The 23373-nt window shown below is 52.7% G+C and overlaps 2 protein-coding genes across 11 annotated transcripts in view; both read left to right on the plus strand.

Moving 5' to 3' along the window:
* The window catches only part of Atp11a (ATPase phospholipid transporting 11A), a 120545-nt gene extending 108166 nt beyond the window's left edge, over positions 1-12379 (plus strand). Inside the window, exons 26-30 of one of the 6 annotated variants that reach the window (XM_052162713.1) lie at positions 758-823; positions 1540-1643; positions 2989-3154; positions 5272-5356; positions 8628-8714. In XM_052162713.1, the coding sequence (XP_052018673.1) occupies positions 758-823; positions 1540-1643; positions 2989-3154; positions 5272-5349 (414 nt within the window). In that variant the 3' untranslated portion in view covers positions 5350-5356; positions 8628-8714. Of the gene's footprint in view, positions 1-757; positions 824-1539; positions 1644-2988; positions 3155-5271; positions 5357-5537; positions 5829-7471; positions 7582-8627 lie in introns of those variants that run through there. The other 5 variants (XM_052162709.1, XM_052162710.1, XM_052162708.1 and 2 more) reach the window with 5 other exon arrangements.
* Positions 12380-17631: 5252 nt separating this feature from the next.
* Positions 17632-23373, plus strand: part of Mcf2l (MCF.2 cell line derived transforming sequence like) — a 147239-nt gene continuing 141497 nt past the window's right edge. For 3 of the 5 annotated variants that reach the window (XM_052162322.1, XM_052162325.1, XM_052162326.1), the window contains exons 1-2: positions 17634-17854; positions 23190-23362. In XM_052162322.1, the coding sequence (XP_052018282.1) occupies positions 23194-23362 (169 nt within the window). In that variant the 5' untranslated portion in view covers positions 17634-17854; positions 23190-23193. Of the gene's footprint in view, positions 17855-23189; positions 23363-23373 lie in introns of all 5 variants that reach the window. The other 2 variants (XM_052162328.1, XM_052162324.1) reach the window with 2 other exon arrangements.

Here is a 23373-nt window from a genome sequence, read left to right on the forward strand (position 1 = left end):
TGAGAGAAGGCTCACAGCCACTGACCTCATGTGTGTCTGTAGTTGAGGAATGTGTTGGCTCTTTTAGCATGTGACTTGTGTCTGTACCTCCCACCGTCCTGCCTGAGTTCCCACTAGAAGGAGGGCAGCCCACATCTGCTTACCCCCCTCCTCACTGGCCAGTTTCGAGCAGCTGTGGTTGTGGCTGTGGCTATGGCTGTGGCCAGGGCCTAGCTGTCAGAGGATCATCTGTTGTAGCCTCTGTCTAGTTTGTGCCACCTGCCCACTTCTTCCTTGTCCTGAGGTTTCCACAGAGAAGTCCTCCCTGATGCTGTCACCTCTGTTCTGGTGTCTCCTCTGGCTGTCTCCTGCAGTGTTCTAGCAGCTGTGTCCCTCAGCTGTGGGCATCTCTGTCACCAGAAGCAGGTTCCCTGAGTGTGGTCTTGAGCAAACAGGCAGGGCAGGCCTGGGGAATGGTAGGCATATAGTCTCTTCTATAGACAGCAACCTAGCCGGGGTCCAAGTCTGCAGCATGCATATGGGCTCCTGGACCTGAAACCTAGTACCCAGCAGGGCAGGCGTCGGGCCATAGGACACTCACATGAGTCATCCTTGACCCAGGCTTGGCCATCTGAACCCTCGCCTTCTCTAGCTCCGACCTCCACATCCTTGGGCTGAGGTGCAGAGGCCGTGGGTTGTACTCTCCAGCGTCCGTGTTGAGGATAAGGGCGGAGAGGCGGAAGGCAGCAGGCACTCACTTAGACTCTTGTCTTCACAGATGTTTGGGAACTGGACCTTTGGGACGCTGGTGTTCACTGTAATGGTGATCACTGTCACACTGAAGGTGAGTCACCGCTGGCTCCAGGCACATGCCAGTCATGGCCAGCCTGCCCGCGGCTCTCCCTGAACTCTGGGAATCTTAGATTCATGCTGACCCTGGCACCTCCAAGCTAGGTTCCTCGAGCTCTCTCCTTTAGGTCCTGTCCAGGTCCCAGCAAGTGAGTGCAGCTGAGCACATGATCTTCAGAATCACTCAAAAGAAAGTGAGGAGTTGAGTATTTACAGAAGGGGAGTCATTGAAACTCTTCTGAGGGCACAGAGCCCTAGCCCCAGGGGAGTTAAAACAGCTCTGTTGACGCAAATTAATGTATTTAAGAAAAAATTTAAAATATCTGTTTTATTTTTATTTATTTTATGTGTGTGGATGTTTTGTCTACATGTATGTCTGTATAACACATGGGTGCCTAGTGCCCTTGGATCCCCTGGGACTAAGTTACAGATACTGACATGTGGGTGCTAAGAATTGAAGTAGCCAGTGCTCTTAATCACTAAGCCACCTCTTCAGCCCCCAAAATTCACACACACACACACACACACACACACACCAGCTGTCTCCTCCTGAGGAAATGAAGGTCTCCTCATGTGGTGCGATTCTCCTGTGAGCTCTTGCAGGCACTGTGCCGTCCGGCACGTTTCAGTTTGGCTCAGTGTTCACGGTTCTCTGGCCTTCCTTCCTGCATGTTTGGAGGGTAGCAGTGTTCACACCTCCCTCTCTTTTAGCTCGCACTGGACACGCACTACTGGACTTGGATAAACCACTTTGTCATCTGGGGGTCGCTGCTCTTCTACATTGTCTTCTCCCTGCTCTGGGGAGGGATTATCTGGTAAGAACCCTTAGCCCGTGTGGCCCTCACTGTCTCACACCCCCGCACAGCTCGCAGCCTCCTGCCCGGGAGCTGCTGTCAGAACATCTGTGTCCCCAGTGTCATGGTGCATTTTTTGGAGCTCTAGCAGACAAGAGGTTCCTAGTGACTGAGTGGACAGCCGGGGTGGCTCCGGTCCTGGGCCTTGCCACCCTCTCTGTTGCTGTCACAGGGACCCAAACTCAGAACCTCCGCTCAGCTTCGTCACCTCAAAGTGCCATTCACGGGGATGCGAGGTCTGCTTCCCAGGTGTGTTCCTTGGGGACACTTTCAGCTCACAGCCCTCCAATATAGTGTGGGGTAGGATCGCATGGCTCGTAGTGCTGTAGCATTCTCAGAGGATTTCAGCATCTCAGACTCACATGACCCCAACCCCTGAAGGATGCAGTGTCACACTATGGCCAAAGGCCCTGTGAGAGCCCAGATCAGTAGTGGGAGGGGCAGCCACACAGAAGTTTGGCCTGTGTGCAGCACTCTTTGCTTGGGAAGGTTGACCTTGCCCTAGTCCTGGCCAGGCTCTAAGTCCCAAAGCAAAGTTCTCCTCACTCCAAATCAGTCCCCGGGGAGGAACAACCTTAGACAAGACCATCCTAGCCTCTTCCCTCCTTCGTGAAGGCTCCTGGAGCTCCGCACAGGCAGAAAAAAATCTTTGGGCAGCCTCTAGCCACCATTCACTAACAAGAAATCCAAAACTGAGGTCCCAGCAGGCCCTGAGACCATCAGGAGGGCCTGGGGCCTTGGCCTATGAGTCACATGATCTCCATACCCTCTCTTCTGGGTTGTGTATGTATATGAGCAGTGTGTAAGCTCTGACTTCCCCCTTCCTACACTCACTCCGATGATCAGCGTCCACATGCAGGGTGTGTATCCTTGGAGGTAGGGCTTTCCTCTATCCTGGGCCATTCATGGATCCAGGAAGGAGACAGTAGTTCCCAGGTGTGAGATGGAAACGGAGCACGGAGCCAAGGAAGCTGTGTCAGCATACCAGGGGATGCTCCCTGGTCCTCCAACTGCTCTGGAGGCGTGCTTCAAAGCGCTTGGGCCTGCTGGCTGCCGCTCCAGCACCCATGTGTGTACTGCGCACATGAAGCAGGCACTGGGCCTCGGACCCTCATGCTGCTTTGGACAAGGGGTTGGGGTTGCTTCTTCCCTTTCTTGTTCAGAAGACTACAGGAGGCTGACTCAAAGCACAAGGGGCAAGGGTGGGGGCCAGGCCCTGGCAGCACCGAGAATGGCACCTTTGGGGAGGGCTGTGGCATCGCTCCTGCTGGGCAGGGTCTCACTAGTGTCTTCCCTGTTCACCCAGGCCGTTCCTCAGTTACCAGCGGATGTACTATGTGTTCATATACATGCTGTCCAGTGGGCCTGCCTGGCTGGGCATCATACTGCTTGTCACGGTTGGCCTCCTCCCTGATGTCCTCAAGAAGGTCTTGTGCAGGCAGCTGTGGCCCACGGCAACCGAGAGAACTCAGGTAAGGAGTCTGCCTACCAGGCCAGCCACTTTGCTCTGTCTGTCTCATGACTGGGACGTTACTAAGAGATATCTCAGAGAGTCTGGGCATCATAGAATTGACCAGTCGGCCCTTAGTCTTTAGTTCTGCAGTGACACATTTTAAGTGTTCTATTGGTACAGTTCAAGATGAACAATGTTTAATTTGTTCTTTAGACCAAAACAATCATCTGAAATAAGAAGAGAACAACGATAAATAGAAAAATAAGTTATTTTCTGTAAACCCACAAAAAGTAATTGTTCCTTTGATAATTGAATTGTGGTCTGGTCTGGTGCCTGGTGATGTAGGCACCGCTTAGCATGTGGGAGACCCAGGGTTCATTCCCTAACTCTGACGGGGGAAAGATTTAAGTTATGCCACTTTTAAGAGTGTTGAATTTAGCTCAGATTTACCTTTACAAGAGTAAGTGATAGGTGTGGGGAACTGTTTCCCACCTCCCAAACTGGCCAGCAAGCTGAATTCTCAGCAGGACCCTGCCACCGGGCCAGAGCCTGAGACTGTCTCTGTGGCTTGCCTGGGAGCTCACAAAGATGCAGGTTTTCAACTTTGCCTGTGAGAGTCTTCGTCTCCAAGTGAGGCAGGGCTGTAGGATCTGTATTCCCAGCAACCTCCCATAACTTGTGGTGTGGCAGCTTGACGACACAGGGCCCCTGAGCACAGAGAAGGCCTGAGCGCCTGCAGAGGGAGCACACTGGTGCAGAGCCACCGTGGGGTGGGGCTTACTACCTGGCTGTCCTACCACCCGTGGATGGATCTTGAGTCTAGAGTGGAACAGCTGGCCATGTTTGGAGTGGGAAGCAGATGTCCCTGCCTGGGGCTGGCGTGGCTCCACCCAGCATTCCCACGCTTAGGTTGCTTCTCTGTTGGGACTTCATATCACCAGCTCTTCCTACTCTATGCCTCCTGCACCCGCTGATAAAATCTGTTAATCTGTTGCCAGACCTCTTACCTGGGCCTCTGGCCATGGGAGTGGACCTGGTCACTCAGCTGTCAACATCCCAAGTCCACAGTGCTTCTCAACGAGTGACAGCAGACAGCACTAGCTGTAGAGCTTGGGGACATGCACGCAGTTCACAGCATGGACGTCACCTGCCACTAGTCACCCCACACCTAGGGCTATCAGTGCTTAGCTGGCCTGGTCTCCATGGGAATGACATTCATTGCCCCTAGCCAGCAGCCCAGCCTGGGGGAACTGGAAAGCTGCCCATCAGCTATCTTCCACACACTTGAAGGCCGACATGTACTTTCCTGACACAGTAGACACACATGATTGTGAAGATTCCCTGTACCCAGGGTTACAGTGGACATGGTGTTCCCAATACCACGGACACTGGATGTATGTGCGGATGCCTTGTGCAGAGATGCTGTGATCATCCCATGATCACAGGATGGGCACTCCTGCTCATAGCCATTGCCTGTGTGGGCACACAGGAACACATGCTCACAGCAGCACTGTGCAGAGGATGAGACCGAGGCACAGCTCGAGGTGCCTCCCAGTCCCCTGGTATACCATAGCTGCTCTCACAAAAGCACATTGGACCCGACACCCAGATGCTGATGGCTCCATGACTGCATGCATTTGAGCAGAGTTCAGCTCCGCAGCTGGCAAGGGTACCTCTCCGCAGGACTCCTGAGATCTGCTATGAGAGAGACTGTGGCTTCCATAGTAGAGACTCTGCTTTGCAAGAATCTTGTAGAGTGGCCTTGGGAGGTGGATGGGAAAGGCTGATCGGCGCTTTTCTATCCCTGCCATTAGTGGGGAAACCCCCATTGCTGTGGTGATATGTGAAGCCTGTGAGACTCTGCTGCAGACTGTCCCCAGCTGCAATGCAGGAGGCATAGAGCCAGGAAGAGCCAGGGATGGGCCTGGGTAGGGAAGCGTGGGCCAGTGGGGCCTGACCTGGCAGCACCCAGCAGCGAGGGCAGTGGTGTTACTGTGTGCCAGGATGTTTGCCTGTAACCAACTTACTTACCTCTTGTCTCTCTCTCCTGCCTCCCTTACCATCCACTGCTTTGCCTAAATAACCACTACTTGTTCAAACACTCCGCGTGTGTGGGCTCCGGACTGCGGCCTGCAGGCCAGGAACAAGTGCCTTTCTGTTGAGCAGCCCACCGTCTTTATGCTTTCCCAGACCGCCAGTAGTCTGAGTTTCTGACCAACAGGTGACCATCTATGCCTTCTTGCATGTTGGGGTGATGGCCACAGGACCAGGTGGAAGGAACTTAGTGTTGAGGCCACCCACTACACTGGTATTGTCAGTCATCACCATTACCTCATCAGGTAACACGGTGAGGTGCGCCACCTGTGAGGGGTACACTAACGACGGGCTTTGTCTTCCTCCAGCAGCTCACGGCAGCCCCCCATGTCCATCGTGGGGTGCAGAGCTTTCAGCATTACTTGACACGGGTGGCTCAGCCCGTAAGCACCTGACAGGCAGACAGATCATACACAGTCAATCCAGCTTGAGCAAGGCGACTTCAGCATGGCCCTGTTCTCCACAGCCATGGTGGTACAGACTGAGACTTCTTCCCACACATCCACCCTGAGAACTCTGTGAGGGAGTCACACTAATGGTGACCTCTACTTTCTGATTCCTGTTCTACTTTTCAAAATAAAAAACCTGTTTTTAGAAAACTCTGTGATGTGCTGCTTTTAATGCCCCTGTGGCAGCACGGAGCTCCGCCCACTGTGGCAGCAGGGACCTAGCCCCAGGGCCCTTCCCCTTGGTGGCTGCTATAGCCAGTACCTGCTCCTCAGCCGAGACATCGGGACAGCAGCAGCGTGTAGTGCTGTGGCATTTGGCTGAGTCCCCCTGTACCCTAGTATGACAGGCGGTGTGCTCCTTCAGTGAGGTTTGGAGGGTTACCTGCATGGGCGCCTGCCTAAAAAACCCAAAGCAGGAAAAAAACAAAGTTACCTCCTATCCTATGCATCTTAAATACCATAGTTAGCAAGATGATACACTTTGAAATAATGACAACCAAAATGTTTCTAACTTACTGCCATAAGAATCTGTTAGACTAAATGACATCATTCCAGCTGCCGTTTATACTCTTGAAAACATTTTGGAGGAAATTTTTAGGAATACTATAATGTCACAAGTACCTTGGAAAACATTACATATGCCAACTCAGGCTGCAAACCCTGTTCCCTGTTGACGCCTCCTAAGCACGGAGTTTCCTGGACCTGTGCGGAAGCAGACCACACTGCTGGCAAGGTCCACTGGGCTCCTGTCTCCTGTGGCCTGAGCAAGTCTCAGCCCCAGGTATCCCAGCAGACCACACATGCACACAGGCCTGCCACTGCCCTTGAGGCACAGCAGACAGACACACTGCGCTGCAGAGCACTGTGAATCTGCAAAGCTTTGGAGGAATAAACATTCCACTGGCCTCAGTGGGGCAGATTCGACTTCAAACATCTGAGGTTCGCTTTCAACCTGTTTCTAGTACAGGGCAAGCGTGATGGACACTGGGCATGTTATATATCACACTTGTATATATAACATAGTGCGTGTCTCCCTCTGCCCCAGTCTCTGCATCCACACTCTTGCAGCAGCCTGCCCGCCCCTGTGCCTGTGTGGGCAACACCGCCATCTCTGGCTTCTCCTCACTGGACACTGGCCAGTTCCGCCTGCTCTTCTGCCATCCGGCCCTGTACTCATTCCACTCTGGAAGCTCCCCCATTCATCGGCGCTGAGAGATCGCGGTGAATGAGGACTGGAAATGTCTAAAAGCTGTGCCACGCCAGGCCAGGAGCCAGCAGCCTTCGGGACATGGCCTGTGAATGTCCTGCCTGCCAGGCAGGCTGTGCAGACACTGTTCATATGTCAGTGGCTCTGCAGAGGAAGCACCCCAAGGCCCTGTGGGAGATGCAGAGTTTACAATTCTGGATGCAGTTCCTCTGTTGGGAGCAGGAGCTTGTTAGAACTTCCAACTGGTGACCCTCTCCTGAGCTGCTGCAGCGTGCCCTTTGACCCTGCCACTTTTTCTCTGGGTGCAGACCTCTTCAGATTAGTCTGCTCAGGGTCGCCTGTCCCCTAGAAAGGCCACAGTGCACACTGTGGACAGGCAACCCTGAAGCCTGCTCTGCCTGCATTGATGGCATTGTGACTGATATGTGCAAACCCTGCAAGCAGGGCGTGGCCCACCGTGGTTGAGTATGGGGATGGCATCGGTCAGTGTAGTGTGGCCCTGGGCCTGCAGTCACTAGGGCACAGGGACCGCCTCTTCCACTGGCCTCTGCAGTCAGCAGCTCAGTGTCTCTCCTCGTCCTTGCAGCAGAGCACCCGACTCAAAGCATTGGCTGAGGCCACTTCGAGCAGCGACAGGCCCCTGCTGAAGGACTTCTTACCCCAACCAAGACGTGTCTAGCCCAACGCTAGGTAACGGTATGGCTGCCTACTGGGCGCTAGGCCAGTGTGCTGTGATGCTCAGACTGTTCTTCCTCCAAAGTTTTGCTGTGCTGTCTGTTTTTAAAATGAGTGGTTTTCTCTGAGAACAAACTATACCGTTTTTACACGTGCACACACATACACACAGGTAAGTAGCACCTGAGTGAACTAAGCACATAGGGGAGATGTTATAACATGTGTTCAGTGTCCCTTGACAAGCTGGCCTCTGTCCTTGTGACAGACACAGCATCACTTAAAAGCTACAGGGGATAACCCTGCCTGGGCATTGGGAGTAAAACCCCACACGGCAGAAGGGACACGAGCCCAGGTAGCATCGAGCTGAAGCCATTGGCTAAGCACACCGCTGTGTCTGGACAGCCCTGGGGCTCTGAGGCCCCTGCAGCATGTGTGACCCAGCCTTACCTAGTGGTGCTCACCTGAATACAGCATACTCTGGGGATTGTCACCCAGGAGAGCAGATCCACGCTGTGCAGCCTCCTGTCCCTCCCCTGGCTGCCGGCTGCTGTTTGTGATGCTGTGGTCTTTCTTACAAGGCAGTGCCAGCCACTTCTGTCTGGTGGGTGCAAGCCGAGGGAGGGCATGTTAGCTTGGTGTGGTCAGCATGATATTGACCCCAGTCCCATCGGGCTAAGACATACTAGCCCACACAGGTGAGTCCTGTTGTCTCCCTGGGGTAGAGCTAGAACTCTAGTTTAAGGATGTCTGGGGCCTTTGATCACTACACATGACAGTCATGACAAGGAACATGCTTAGCATGTCCAGCACTTTGCCCCCGCCCTCCTATGTTGTCCCCTGTGTCGGCCAGAGGGATGTCCCTCTGTTGACACTAAAACATAGTATTGATCCCCAGACCCAATGGCACATTGCCTCTGGGCACAGTTCCCACGGGATTGGGCCCACTTACATACCCCTCAGGGTGGCACAGTACTCCGAGGTAGGCTGGCTAAGCAGCAGGTGCATGGGCTGTCAGGGCTCTTCAGAGAGGTTCTGGGACTGACGTGGGCCTTCTGTTCTTTTGGCAGAACATACAACTTCGGGACAGCATTTCAGAATTCACCCCTCTGGCCTCTTTGCAGAGCTGGGGTGCTCAGGGCACCAGACTCTTGGCGGCCCACTGCAGCTCCCCCTCTGGGAGAGTTGTGTGCTCCAGGTGGGAGAGTGAAGAGTGCCCTGTGCTCCCGACTCACCCAGGCCTTCTCCACAAGGCGAGGTATGGGTGCTGTAGGTCCAGCCTGGAGACACCCACCTGATGGACAGACAGCCCCCTGCCCCGGCCTCTGAGAGCTCTGTTCTTGAGCACCTGTGTATGCCTGTGCCTGTCCACCCTTCATCCTCAGGGAGGGGAGGATGGGATCACAGGTCGCCCACTCAGGCACAGCACACTGCAGTCTGGACCGTGCGTGACCAGCATCAGCGTCCTAGGCCTGGTGACCTACATCCAGTTGGGCTAGGGAAAAGGACATTCATTATGCTTGGCCTCATCTTGAGCACTGTGGCCATGAAGCTGGCCTTGCCCTGAGTATCCACCCTGCTGCTGTTGTCACCTCTGCTGTCTCTTGAGAAGAGGATCCTATCCCTTTGTCTACAGCTTTGTGCATAGCACATGGCGCTCAGCTCATATTGTATCCTGGTGTGTTTCCTGTGTGAACCATGCACACCTCCCCCAGGGAGGCGGCCATGTCGGACACTGAGTGGTGTGGACCTGTGGCTTTGCTGTGCTCATGCTCACTGTCCCCTCACAAAGCCATTTTCTGAGATCATGTCTTAGTCAGTTTGCTGAGATGCTGACCCTACACATTAGAGCTTTTGAAGACGTCAGTGTCCCCTTCCTGTCACCAGCTGCCTCTGGAAGATGACATTTATGTATGTGGATAAGTCACACTGTTAGCCAAGCCTCTCGGGAGTGCAGTGATATACGGCACATTCTTGAATGATGTCAGTTAAGCTATTGGAAAACCTTTGTTTCAGGGTGCGGGGAAAGGGGGAGGTTGGGGCACCCAGGCAGATATTTATCTCACCAGAGGTGAGTCCCAGTGCCCAAGCTGCCTGGGGCTAACGTGCTGGATTCATCCATTCTAGTCCGCTGCTCAGCCTGCCTCCCCCTGGTGCCACACAGGTTCCATCCACGGCTTCACTTGGAGTGGACAGGCCATCAGGAGGCCACTGAACTGTGAAGCTGCTGCTGCTTGCACTGGTGTTTCTGTTCTCAGCAAAGCTCTCAACAGCACTGTACCGGGCCTGACTCAGAAGATGTTTTGGTGTGATGCAGCCTTTCAGAAAGTGCCAGGCAGAGCCTGGGAGAAAGCCAACCCCCAACCCTGTGGAGTCATGTGGCGGGCCTGGAGCCATGGTGAAGGTCTCTGGCACTTGAGGGTCTGTATCCTGGGAAGCACAAATTTTATAACAGGATTACACAAGATTTCCCTATGAAGCGTGTGCTTGAACTGGGGCCCAGGCAACAGTAGGAGCAGTTACTGCACCTGGCAGCTGGGGGGGTCGGGCGAACATAAACACCACACCAAAGACGGGGAGGGGTGGCCTTGAGCTTGGAGCAGACAGGAGGTCCAGCGCTGCTAAGGGCTGTCTGTGCCTCACACCCTCATGCCCACTCACGCACCTGTGTCGCTATGTGTCAGAGGATTGGAGCCCAGTCCACACTGGTCCTTAAATAGTAGTGTGTGCATTTTTACAGCCCCTTTTTAAGAACCCAGATGGGTACAAATCTGCTACCTGTGGGGAGGGGCAGAGTCTCTCCGTCTTTAGTTAACAGATTATTTGTAATGTATTTTTTTAGGGATCTTAAAATTACCTTTGCACTAAAGTATTTTCATAGCTGTTTCTATATCTTATTCATTTGTTGATGCACCTTCTTCTGATTTTTAAATATGTTTTTAAAGCTTTCACTTTTTAAGTTTAAGAATTTTGGCCACTTAAATGCTGGTGAGCGTTTCCCCTGAGTGTTACAGTGTCTGGCAGTGACCTCTCTGATTCTCCTCTGTGCCTCTCTCTCAGTGTTTCCAGAGACTGACCAGCTGAGGCGTGCTGAGGGCCCACCATTCCCTCCGCTTGCTTTGCCGCAGTCCTTTGTTGCTTCATGGTTTCTATTTTATTTTTGTTTTTTATTTCCATCCTTCAGCCTTAAACACTTAGACAATGTTCTTCCTGCAGGTTCTTCATTCTGCAGCCCTGTGTGGGTGTGGGGCACTCTCCTGCACCCCCGCAACAGCTCAAGTTTATGTAGGAATGCCCCAGACTGAATGCATACTCCAATGTCCTTGAAAATTATGCTTAGGAAATTACCAAATGGAATCACCAGAAAATTCGAAGTAAAAAAGGGCACAGGTGAAATGCAGAGACAGAGACCAAACGTACGTGCAGAAGGCCGGCCGCTTCGCCTCACACTGACTATAGTTTACTTTCCTTAAAGTGAGGAACTTCCACTCAAATTAAGCATCTGCTTTCCCTAATTCAGTTGCACAAATGTGGCTTACTACATTGGCTGGAATTCATGACTCTGCCCCTACAAGCAGTTTATCTCGCATATGTTCCAGGAGCCCTGGCTGCACATGTGTCCTCTTCCTTTCTGCTACACACACACTCATGCCATGTACAAGCATGTATAAACATGTATACATGTGCACACACACAAACACACATGTGCATCCTTCAAGACCATGTACCAGCCTGCTTTCTGACAGCCCTGTGCAGAGACGTTGTCCTCTGGAACCTCAGGTTCCTTACACACACAGCCACACTAGGAAGGGCTCATGGGCTGTGCTCACGTGGGCTGTGTGAGAGAGTGAGCGCCATGCTGGACTGAGCTCTCCCCTCCCAGGGAAGCACACCTCCCAGTCAGGACCTCCCCTTGCTCCCTCAGTCCAGGCTAACCAAAGCTGCATGCCTTCCTGAGTGCAGGTGCCTGCCCCTGCCAGCTAGGAAAGTGTTCTGTTCCTAAATCCCAGCGATCCATTCCTGAGTACAAGCAGACCAAAGGCCCCGCCCAGGGGGATGGCGCAGCCAAAGCTGAGCACATGTCCCAGGATCAGCTGCTGACTGTCCTGAGTGTGCTGTCACGGTCACCCAAGTTACTGAGCATGGCCCAGGTGTCTGGTGTTCTGGAGGAAGCTCCAGCCTGGGTCTCTGAACCCCCACATTCGAGGCGTATGTATCTGCACTGCCTGGTACTGGACTCACCTGTTTATTTCATCTTAATGTAGTTGATTAGCAACGCCATAGAACAGCAGGTCTTGGCATTCTGCACTTCTTTTGGAAGTTACCCATTCATGACTAAGGGCAGGAAAACACCACTTGATGAATGCAATCTTTTTGTTTTAAAACCTAGAAGATGGGTGAATGGAAAGGGGCGTGGTTCTGACACTGTGAGCAAAGCTTTAATGAAGATATGTATGTGGGAAGTATTATCAAAGTGTGATTCTAATTTTGCAGAAAAAAAAACATCAATTTATATAGCTTTATTTTTTACCTTATCAAGAGATACATAATTTTAATATGCATATATTGTCTGACTTAGAATCATGTGTCTGCATTACCACATAAAATGTCCATCTACTATGTAATGTATGAATAAGAAAGAATCAAAGATGTATTTAACATGAATGGTTATCTGTAGCTGTCTTTGTCATAAGTGCTGAGATTTATTTTAAATTATCAAATATAGTAAGTACATTAAACATGTCATTCTCCAACACTAATGTTTAACTGAGAGCCCAGTAACCTGCTTTGAAAAATTGTGAATTAAACCGGATCAAACATCTCATGAGGTTTATTTCGAGTACTGCTGGCTTGCCTTTGATTTCTGTAGGCATTCTGATACACTGAACTTTTCCACAGGAGACTGTTTTCTTCCCAGCGTGTGTGGTAATGCATAAGATGCACACATACTTTCTGCTAACAGAAGCCATGGTTAAGACTCCAGGCAATGGAGATGCACGCCTATAATCCCATCCCTTGGGAGGCAGAGGCAGGCGGATCAACAACAGTGAGTTCCAGGACAGCCAGGGCTACACAGAAACCCTGACTCGAAAAACAAAAAAGACCCCAGGCACCTGTGTTTTTCGGGGCAGGGGGACACATTGTGTAGGTATTGTGGGAAGCAGACTCTTAGTGTCACTGAAGGAGACAGGGTGGTGGTGCAGTGGGTACTGTACCTCACTTCTATACCTGAGCACTTGCAGGCCCTCTGAAGCCTGAAGGTAAAGCCACACTGTGACAGCCCTGGCCAAGACAGTCCACCTGGGAGTCTGCCTGGAACAGAAAGTGAGCATCAGACTCCCCAGTGTCGGAAGGCTTCCTCTCCAGGTCCTCTAATCGTGTACCCCACCTCTGGGACATCTCCTCTTCCCTTTATCTTTTGTCCAACTTGGGGTTCACCAACCCCAGTGTCACTATGAGGCAGTTAACTGCCCCATGCTGTTCCAGTTGAGGCAGATTCTGCCTGCTATGTGGGGAACCTTAAGAAGGCCCAGGAGTCTCTTCTGGCACTGCCCCCCTCTGTGGCTGGCACCTAGGTAGACCAGGTGGATACCGGGCTCCTCTCCAGAGCACCTAGGTTCCAGCTCAGACTTGAGCTTTCAGAGTAGATCCCCTAAGAGTCGAGAGGGCCCCAGGATGAAAGGCCACTTTATTCACTTAGCGCTGTCTTGTGAGCATCATCCGGCTTTGGTGTGATGTGCTGATTTCTACGGCATCCTTGGCCCCTGCCATCCGAGTGCTTCACATGACATGCAGTTCAAAGTCCTGAACTGTGGGACTCTCCCTCTGTAGCAGCCTGTTTGTGGACCAGAGAGAAGCTTTGCAGAGCTAAGTGCCCAGGGCCCAAAAATGCACTCACTACCTGCCTTGTGAGGCTAGCATCTGGATTCCCTGCCTGGAAGGTAGGTTCCTCTGGAGTTTCCATTTGCTGGGAGTCTTGTAACTAAGAAGCTCTTGGTGCTGCCCTCCACCCTCTCTGCAGACATGGGTTCTAAGCAGGTTTGTATATGCTTGGCCCAGGGAGTGACACTATTTGGAAGTGTGGCCTTCTTGGAGGAGGTGTGGCCCTGTTGGAGTAGGCGTGTCACTGTGGGTGTGAGCTTTTAATACCCTAGTCCTAGCTGCCTGAAAGTCAGCCTTCAGATGAAGATGTAGAACTCTCAGCTCCTCCAGTACCACGCCTGCCTACCTGGATGCTGCCATGTTCCCACCTTGAAGATAATAGACTGATCCTCTGAATCTGTAAGCCAGCCCCAATTAAATATTGTCCTTACAATGTTGCCTTGGTCATGGTGACGGTTCACAGCAGTAAAACCTAAGACAGCAGGCATCTGGGTAACTGATACAGGTCCTGGACCTAGTTGCCTGGGCCAGTGTCCTGCCTCTGCTCTGCCCAGCTCTCCTGACCCTGGGGCCTTGGCTTCCTCACCACACACCAGAACATCCTACATCAAGCTTGGCTCTAGCCTAGAGTGGAGTAGTAAATAAATAAATGCACAGTGGAGGGCAGTAGAGGGGACTCCAGTGGCCACGGTAGAGACCAGGTGACCTTTCTGTGTGTCCACTGGGCTGCTCTGACTCTGATCCAGTCTGGGTAAGGGTTCTTTCAGAGGCCCTGATGTGTGTCACGCTCTGGGACCCACTTCGGGTTATCCATTCTCTTCCACAAAGTCCTTGGCTGAGGAGGATTCTATCCCCGCCTCTCACAGCTGACTTACCCTGTGCGTGGCCCAGAACACCCTCAGGAAGAGATTGTGGGAGCATGTGTGTAGCGGTCACAGCACACCAGGCACTGTCTGTTCACTGTGTTCCAGGGCTGCTCAGCCACTGCAAACTGAGACAGTGTGGAAGATTCTCCTCACGGTTCAGGAGGACAGGCGTCCAAGGTCATACATAGTGCCTAGCCCATGTCCTCCCCACCCCTCCTGCTGGGGAACTCCATCTGCTCTCCTCACCCGGCATCGTCCTTGGCCTGTGTCCTCCCAGGCCCCTGTCCTACTGCGCACAGTGGGATCCGAATCCAAGGATGGCTTCATACCTAGTGAACTGGAGGTGGTCCCACACCCCTTCAGGAAGGGGCATCCCTGGGAAAAGCCAGGGCTTTGGTGCGTGAATGCTATGGCAAACCCCCTGGGACTTCCTTTGCATGCTCAGGCATCGGACTACAAGCTGACCTTTCCACTGGCTATTGTCTGCAACAATAAGCAGGCTTGCTTCTTGTGTGTGGGTCTATGTCTGTCTGGATCTGTTCTCCCTCTTTCCTTCTGTCTATCTCTGTCTGTCTCTCCCTCTCCCCCTTCCCCCTCTCTCTGTCTCTCTCTGTCTCTCGCTCTGTCTCTCTCTGTCTCTGTCTCTCCTCTCTTTCTCTCTCTCTCTCTCTCTCTCTCTCTCTCTCTCTCTCTCTCTCTCTCTCTCTCTCACACACACACACACACACACACACACACACAGAGTTCTGCCAGGATCCCTGAACTGACTTGATCTCCTGAGCTTCCTGCCTTCCCCTTCCTTTGTGATGCTAATTTCCTGAATCTTGCTGGGGCCTCCTTGGGGCTCTTGAAGCCCACAGCAGGAAAGGCTTACCCAGTGAACCAGTAAACGGGCCTGTAAAGGGCGGGATGGGCTTTGTTCTTGGCTGTGCCAGCTCCCTTACCCTGCCTCACCTGAGACTCAACCTGAAGTTCTCTGAAGAGCAGAAAGCTTGCTCTCAGCCTCCCAAAGCAGAGCTCTCCAGAAAGCACTGCCCCCCACCCCCATCCCCCACCCCACCCCCCACCCCGTGTGCTCTGGCTTCCCTTGTCGTCAGAGGGCCTGGCCAGGGCAGTGCTGTTCACATTGTAGGCCCTTGAAACACAGTTTTCTGGTTGTCAAGGAGTGCTTACATGGTGACAGAGACAAATTTTATAGTGACATCATTAGTCCTTGAATGAGAGGCTGCGACTCGGGCAGTGACACCCGTGTGGGGGTCACGGTGGTGGCACTGGCCACTTCTGGTTCTGCACTGGTGACAGAAGTTATTTGTGCATCCTGCCTAACTCTGTGTCTACTCCGACCATTCCTTTTGCACTTTTATGGACTTTCATTGTTGTATTAAATGGCATCTAATACAGCTATGTAGAGAGGGTCTTTGACACCCTCAAATGGGAAACAGGAACTTAGCCTTTTAGAGAAAGTTAAAGAACCTTGTATGAGGTTGTTAGATGGTTCAGGGGTAAGAGCACTTGCTATCTATTAAGCCTGATGATCCAACTTAAATTCCCAGAACCTCTACAGCGTAAAGAGAACAGACTCCCTCAAGTTGTCCTCTGACCTCCACATGTGTGTCTTGGGACTTGCATGTGCATGGAGGCACACACACACACATACATACACATGCATAAGTGCACAAGCACACACACAGTTTTGTTTTGTTTTTTTTTTAATTTTTTAAAGCTTCTTGAAGGTCCGATCTGACCTTGCTGGGTATGGAAACCTTCAGGAAGGTGATCCCAGGCTTCTGGCAGTCAGTACAGGACAATATTCCGTTTTCCCTAGCTAATGGAAGAGCACTGCTTGCTCTGCCAGAGAACCTGCTCTGCCAGGTTCGTTTTGCAGTACATACACACGACAGTTCACAACCGGCTATAACTCCCAGTTCCACAGGCTCTTACATGCTCCTCTGGCCTCCCTGGATAGTAGGCACTCAAATCCCCAGGCATACATGCAGGCACAACATCCATACACAAAACAATTTAAAGGAAAAATCTTTAAAAGAGCCTAAATATAATAAAGAAAGAAAAGTCAAGCAAAAAATTCCAAGGGCTCTCTTTACAGTCCTTGCCAAGCGGTCTCTTCCCCCTGCTTATCTGATGGGTTCTCTCGGCTCCAGACCCTTTGATCCTTTCTCTGCCTGTCCCAGGACAAGCTCCTGCATTGAGGGCTGTGCTGGCCGAGTGCCCAGTACTGGAGGGGGACAGTGCTGAGGCTGGCCCAAGAACGCCCACCCCAGGAATGACATACCCACACAAGACCAGGGTCCTTTAGTGCCGTCACCCCAATCCATCTTGTCTGCCCAGCTCAGCTCAAATCCATTGCTACCCCTCAAGTGGGTCCAGCCATGACTACAATTCCCACGCCTGTTTGGGTTGCTTCCCTCTCTCAGGGGGTGTTCTGTTTATCCAAAGTGACTCCCCACTTCTACCCACCCAGTCGAGACACTTGTACCCACCCCCACTCCCCATTCTAAAAGTTTACATCTTGTAGCACATTTATGATGACGAGTGAACACTTGCCCTGGAGCCCTGGCAGATGCAGGTTTAAGCAGTGTGCTCTTTTGGTGTTTTCTGAGAGATATGAGTTTGTCTCAGGGCACAGTGCGCTTCCTGCTGAGACACTCAGAAAGCAGGGGCTGCTCACGAATCCTGGGAGACGGACGGGAAGACTGACTCCACCATAATCATCTCTCAGGATGGGGGGTGCGTGGAGGGCCCTGAGCGCCCCTGGGTTTAGGTGTATCCTGGCAATTTACAGTTTGCAGCGGCGTTTAGAGTTACTCCCGGAACAGAACCTCGAACGATCAACACGAGTGGAGGCATGGAGGGGATGCTCTACCATGGTCAGAAAAGAACAGAGGCCAGAAAGACTTCTGGAACGTGTCTGAAGCCAAAATCCAAAGGGTTCCCACCTGCTGTCAGTTCTTCCGCCTGGAAGCATCAGAGAAGGCAGAGCAGGCAAATCCAGCCTTGTCTGTCACTTGGGACTTCGGAGTGGACACAACTTCCCTACAGTCCAGTCGAGAAGCCTGGCGAGGACCCCAGGGCAGATCCCGGGATATGGGGAGTTCGGGTACAGGTGCATCTTAAAGCTGGCTGGGCCTGGCTCAGAAAACCCCTGGAGAGAGCAAAGCTGGGGATGCACCTCCCTTCTTCCGGGCCCGCCCCTGCCCCGCCCTTGCCCCACCTCCTCCCTAGGACCCCGCTCTTGCCCCCTCCCCTTGAGTCCCCGCCCATTCCCCACCTCCTCCCTTGAGATGCCTTTCCCACTGTCCCGCAGCAACGGTCGCCTCGGTCCCCAGCGCCGCCGCCCCTCCCCCACCCCGCTCCCGCTCCCGCCTTCCCGTCTCCTCCCTCCCTGTCTCAGTGGCCCCAGACCGACCGGCGGGCGGAGTCTGGGAGCGTGGCACCTGCGAGCGGGTGAGCTCGCGGGATGAGAAGACAGTCCCCAGCACCAGCAGGTGTGCGCGGGGTTGGGGCGACGAGGGACAAAGGAGAGAGGAGGGGTGAGATACGGAAAGAGAAGGAGCGGGTTACGGGAATGAGGGTGGGGGTGGCAGAAGACGGGAGCGGGACCGAGCTCGCCGGCCGGAACCAGAACCATTCCAGTCCGGATCGCTTTGCTACTAGACCGGGATTCTCTCCCCTACATTCCACCTCCTCCTGGCGGGAACTCCGGCTCAGAGCAGGGGTCTCCCTAAGTATGGGACTCCTCTCACTCCCACAGTGTGCTATGGAAGGGGAATCCCATTACACACCTTGCAAGGTGTCACCTGCTGGAGGCGGGGCTCTTGCCACCCCCGGCAACTCTCAGAACCACTCTCAAACTCCAGCTCCTTCCAGCCTACTGACTGGGCCAGTGTCCAGGACAGGTGCCTTAACCAGAGAGGCTCGGACCAGCACCTGCTTCTCCGGCTGATGGCTGGACTTGCCGGCTTCGCCTTTTTACCAAAAGAAGCTTAGGCTGTAGGTTAAAAATAATTCTGTCACTTTCTCTGCTCACTCCAAAGTCTCCCAGCAGGAGTTACTTTTTAATCAGGCTCTTGGCATGGTAACTCTTGACCCTCTCAAGTCCTGAGCACCACCTGGCTTTTTTAGAAGCCTCCTGGTCATGGCCAGTTCTGCCCCCAAACAACTGCAGAGCCACAGGCCAGTGGAGGGTTGAGACGCCCAGCTGCCCAACGGAGGCCGTGGGTGGCCCCAGGATGTGTGGCCCTGGCAGCCGGTCACCACCAAAATAAATTACCACCCCTTCTCCTTGGTGGCTGGGGGTGGGGTGCATGGTCCTCTCTTCTAGTCAGCAGGATACCACTTGGTCAGGTAAGAGTGGGGTGCTATCCTGGAGGAGGAGCCTCTGGGTGCTGGGGAGGACTAAAAGTAGACTCCAGTGCCCTGTCGGTCCCAGAGCTGGTCTCAAGACCTGAGCTCGCAGAGACGGGTTCTAAAGCTCTGCTGCAGCCTTGGTCAGCCACAGAAGAGGGCCTCTTCCTTAGCCTCTCTGGCTTCCAGAGCCCTGCAGGCTACAGCAAGACTGTATTTTAGCTGTCACCTTGCCCTGTATGCAATTCCTTGGCCAAGGCTTGGGACATGATTACTTACACTCTCAGCCAGTGTGGTCAAGAGCCAGTACTCTGCAGGAAGGCCGCAGAAGCCCGCCCCAGCTGCCTGTCTTGCCCACTCTGTAGAAACAGAGACTTGTAGAAAAGTCTTGCCGAGCATGACAGCTGTGAGGGGCCAAGCAAACCACCCACAGGCCTGAGCACAAAGGCTCGGTGCCGGGCATCCCCTTGTTTCTACGTTGCCGCATCACCACCCAGACATCTCTGACCCACGAATTCTCTGTAGAGCTGTATTAAGTTCCTTTGGTGGGGAGGTTTGAGAACATGAAAGCGGACAAAATGTCCCCTTCCCACATGGCCAAGGCCTTTTGTGGGGATATGCCCTTCTCACAGGTGTTGGGCTAGCTCTGTTTGAGGGCCCCCCAAATGCAGACATTTGTCTTGCAAAGCCTGGTATCTTAGTCACCTCTGGACGGAGCTCTCTTCCTTGAAGGTTACTTCATTTCAGGTCTGGAAAATGTGCTGAAATATGAAGCCACGTGAGGGTCCCCAAGTGAGGATGGAACAAGTGGCCTGTCTGTCACCAGTGGGAGGGTGACAGGACAGGGACACCATATCCTATGTGTGCCTAGCCTATCTGTGCTGCTTCCTGGCTTTACCCTTCCTGGTTCAGCACACCTGATCTCCTATGATCCTCTCAGTGTGAGACTAGGGGTATCCTCCCCCCCCCCCGTCCCTCCCCTGTCCCTGATGCGCAGGTCCCTGTCTTCCCCGAATCCTATGGAAGTCATAGGCGCCTTTCTGTATGGGACCTGGCATTTGACTACAGAATGGTTGCTGCTATATTCCCCTTAGAAAGAACCCCAGAACATGGGTAAATGAAGTCTGGGCTCTTTGGGGGGCACCACACCTGGAAGAAAGTCTCTTATAGCAGTGACACCTGCTTGGAGAGGTGACGTCAGGATGCTGTTCTCTGCTGAGGGCCATTGCTTGGGCTGGAGGTAGGGGGAAGGTTTGTGGTCTTCCTGTGACTTCCAGCTGCCACAGGACTGGGGAGCTGAAGTGATACTCCCTCCAGGCCCTGTCAAATGCAGTTCTCAGAACTCTGGGGCTGTGACAGGTGAGCGAACACACCATGACTAGATACCGAGAGAGCCTCAGACATCCAAGAGGGCCGATCGCCACGAACCAAGTATCAAGAGCACAGAGCACAGAATGTTAAGTAGCTTGGTCATTAATCGCGACCACCACAGTCAGCTCTGTGGAGTCACAGGAAATCCCTCTCCCTCAGAATGTTCAGGGTTACTTTGGAGCCCCAAATGGCAGATGTTCTGAGATCTAAGAAAATGCCAGCCCCAGAAAGCTGCATTTCAGCTGGAGACGCTCTAGGGCTCTGACTGACGATTGATGGTGTGCATACATTACCAAAGTTGCCAAAAATGGATGAGCAAAACCAAAACAAATCTGCCAGGGAACTGACAGTAGACACAGGGACAGTGACCACACCCCTGCACATAAGTTCTCTGACTATCAGAGGACAAACCAGCCTGGGAGAGGCTCTGCATGAGAAGACAGAAGGTAGAGTGGGAGGTGTGTCAATGATCCTGAGTGGTGGGCTGGACCCAGAGTCACTCAGGTGAGGGATGCCTCTGCACTTTGCTTCTGATCTGTGTGGGCAACAAGCAGAGTCTCTGGGACCCAGGCTGCCACAGCGACCTCTCCCGAGGGTGTTGCCTCCTTGGCATGCATTGGTACCAAGTCTTGTCTGGTGGTGCATTCTGTGCCAACCACCAGAAGGCAGGAATTACTCTGACAAAGACAACAGCAGGTGCGTAATAAACACCGACCAACCAACCAGTGAGTCAGGATGGGGCTGCACCTCGCTCCGATCTTCACTGTACAGAGACAAGCTCCAAATACCTGGTGACTTTTCAGAGCTGTGGCTTAACCTTGCCCTTGTGCATGTGACACCTATTGAGTCTCCAGAGTGCAGGGACCTGAGACCTAGGTCACCCATGCTGGCTTCTCATAGGGGACAGAGCCTCGAAAGCTGACAGATGCCCGTCTACTGCCTGAAGTCATGCTAACCTTGAGATTGTAAAACTGAGTCCGTACGGATGCAGCTGTCAGGACTGATCTTCTATGCCCTTGCTCAGCACCAGCAGTGAGAGTCTGCTTTCCTGCCTCTCAGGAAAGCCACCACTGCCGGTCGGGTCACCCTTCTGTTGTGCCCAGCCTCCCTCTCTGCCCGATCGTGACAAGTCAGGCCGTTTTACCTCACAAGGGTGTTCTTACACGGCACTCCAGGGGCTGCTGTGGAAATAACACTGCTGGAGAAAGGTTGGCTTGAGCAGCAGGCATACGGAGCTCAACCATCCTTGGGACCTAAGGATGACTTAGGGGGTCAGGGTACCCCCAAGCCTTGCACTGTTCCTCATCATTGCTGAAGAAAGCGCCCAGGATCTTCTCGGTCATCCTTAGAGATAGAGTGGGGACAAGAGAAGCGCAGCCTCTGGGCAGCCATGAGGCAGAGGCACCCCAGCACATGTTGGGCATCCTAAGTATGGACACATATAGAGACATTACCCTGGCCTCTCCCCAGAAAAGTATGGGACACTGACACCCTGTGACAGTGACACTGACACCCTGTGACAGACAACACAGATTAAAATTCTCTTCACTGGAATTTAGAAGACTAGAGCATTTGCATGTTTATTTGTTTGTTTGCTTGTTTGTCTTTCAACCAGGGAAAGTTCCCTTCCAACTTTTTATAGTCATAATTTGGTTCACAGAACCCAGAAGTAGGTCTCTGGTCAAGGGTGACTTGCCCTTGGAATTCTGTCCTTCCAGAGTCTCTATATGCTGATGAGGCAGGCAAGACAGCTGTGCTGTGTATACGAGGTGCCACATAGAGAACTGCACCCCAGGTCCTTCCCCCTCCAAGGTCGGTCCCCAGACCATTACAGGGATAGCTTGAGAAACTTCCTAATAAACAGACATGCATAGGGTGACAGGATACAGCGAGCAGCATTTATAACCACAAAGGGACCTGTTTCTCATCAGGTAGGCAGATAGACCAGTTGCCCGTTCCCAGAGCCTGCTGGGAGCTGGGGAGGAGGCAGGGGGAGCACAGCCTTGGCTGGACACTTCTGGGAGCACTGCTACTTACTGGACCGTAGGCATTCCCTGTTTCCTCCCTGAAGGGGCCACTCTGTGAACAGAGGTTCTCGGGCCCTAGGTCCCCAGATCACATTTCTCACACCCGACATTTCCATATAAATCTTTACCCACCACCAGCCAGACCCCAGGAGGGACAGGCAGCTGCGACAGAGCAAAAAGAGGCCTCCGATGCTGGTATGGGCTCTCTCTGAAAAGAGGCCAGATCTGTGCTGAGAAGGAGGTTGTTCAGGAACCTTAGTCATCCAACCTGTTGAGGAAGGAGTCTCCTGCAGACAGTGGCCTCTTCCGGGAAGGAACTGAGGAAGGAAGGAAGGGCTGAGGCAAAGTGTCTGTAGCCTGAGGCAGGGGGACTCAGCTCAAGGGCAAGTTGAGAGGAACGTCACTGTAGAAGATAGGTTTCCTGTGGAGACCCGAGACAGTGCACCTAGAGGTGTTCCACGCTTCTCTCAGGAATATGCTAGGCCACAGAGAGGAGTCCTGTGGAGCCTTTGCCTTGCTGTGGCCCAGGAAACCCAGGGAGAGGTCACCTGGGGCAGGTAAAACTAGCCACAGCCTCTAAGGAGCAAGACTTTCTCTTTAAATTCAAGATCACTTCTCCAGAAGCTTCACCAAGCAAGGTGTTTGCCAGATCTCCCCTGGAGGAAGAAGCAGGGTAATGTTTGTTCTGGACCTGAGAGCCTTTGCTTGGCCTAGAGGATTTAAAAATGTTTTGAGTAATCTGAAGAGCTACCAGTCTGGTTTTGAAAGTGAGGCGGACTCGGGAAGCCAGAGAGCAGGCGCTTTGTGTCCTTGAAACAAGAATCTAAATGTCAAGGGGAAATTCTAAGTTTTTCCCCCTTTCCCTTCTTCGCAGACGGAGTAAGTACTGTTTTTCCTGTACAACCAACCCCTATGCCAGTATTTATAAGCAAACTTTTTTTTAACTGAATATCAAGACAGCCTGCTACAAGCTGTTGAAATTCAGACAATAAGCTTAACTTTACATATCTTATATCTAATTCAGAATAAATCCTAAAGACTGTAGCTAGTGGTTTTGTTCTCGTCCAAAGAAGCAATCCTTGGGTCTGCTGCAACCTGACCTCCTTTTCCTTTGGCATCACAGCCTCATGTCCGACTGCTGGTGCTTCATCTTCTGCAAGGAACGCATTAGAAGCAATCCTCCGTCACCACAGCAGGATGGGTCCTCAGGAGAGGAGGCTGAGCACCAGGTGGACGTGTCCGATGGCATCAGGCTGGTTCCAGACAGAGCAGAGGCCACGACAGCCACAGCCTCAGGTAGGTGCTGG

The sequence above is a fragment of the Apodemus sylvaticus genome, chromosome 18 (assembly GCF_947179515.1).
Source record: "Apodemus sylvaticus chromosome 18, mApoSyl1.1, whole genome shotgun sequence".
Taxonomy (NCBI): domain Eukaryota; kingdom Metazoa; phylum Chordata; class Mammalia; order Rodentia; family Muridae; genus Apodemus; species Apodemus sylvaticus.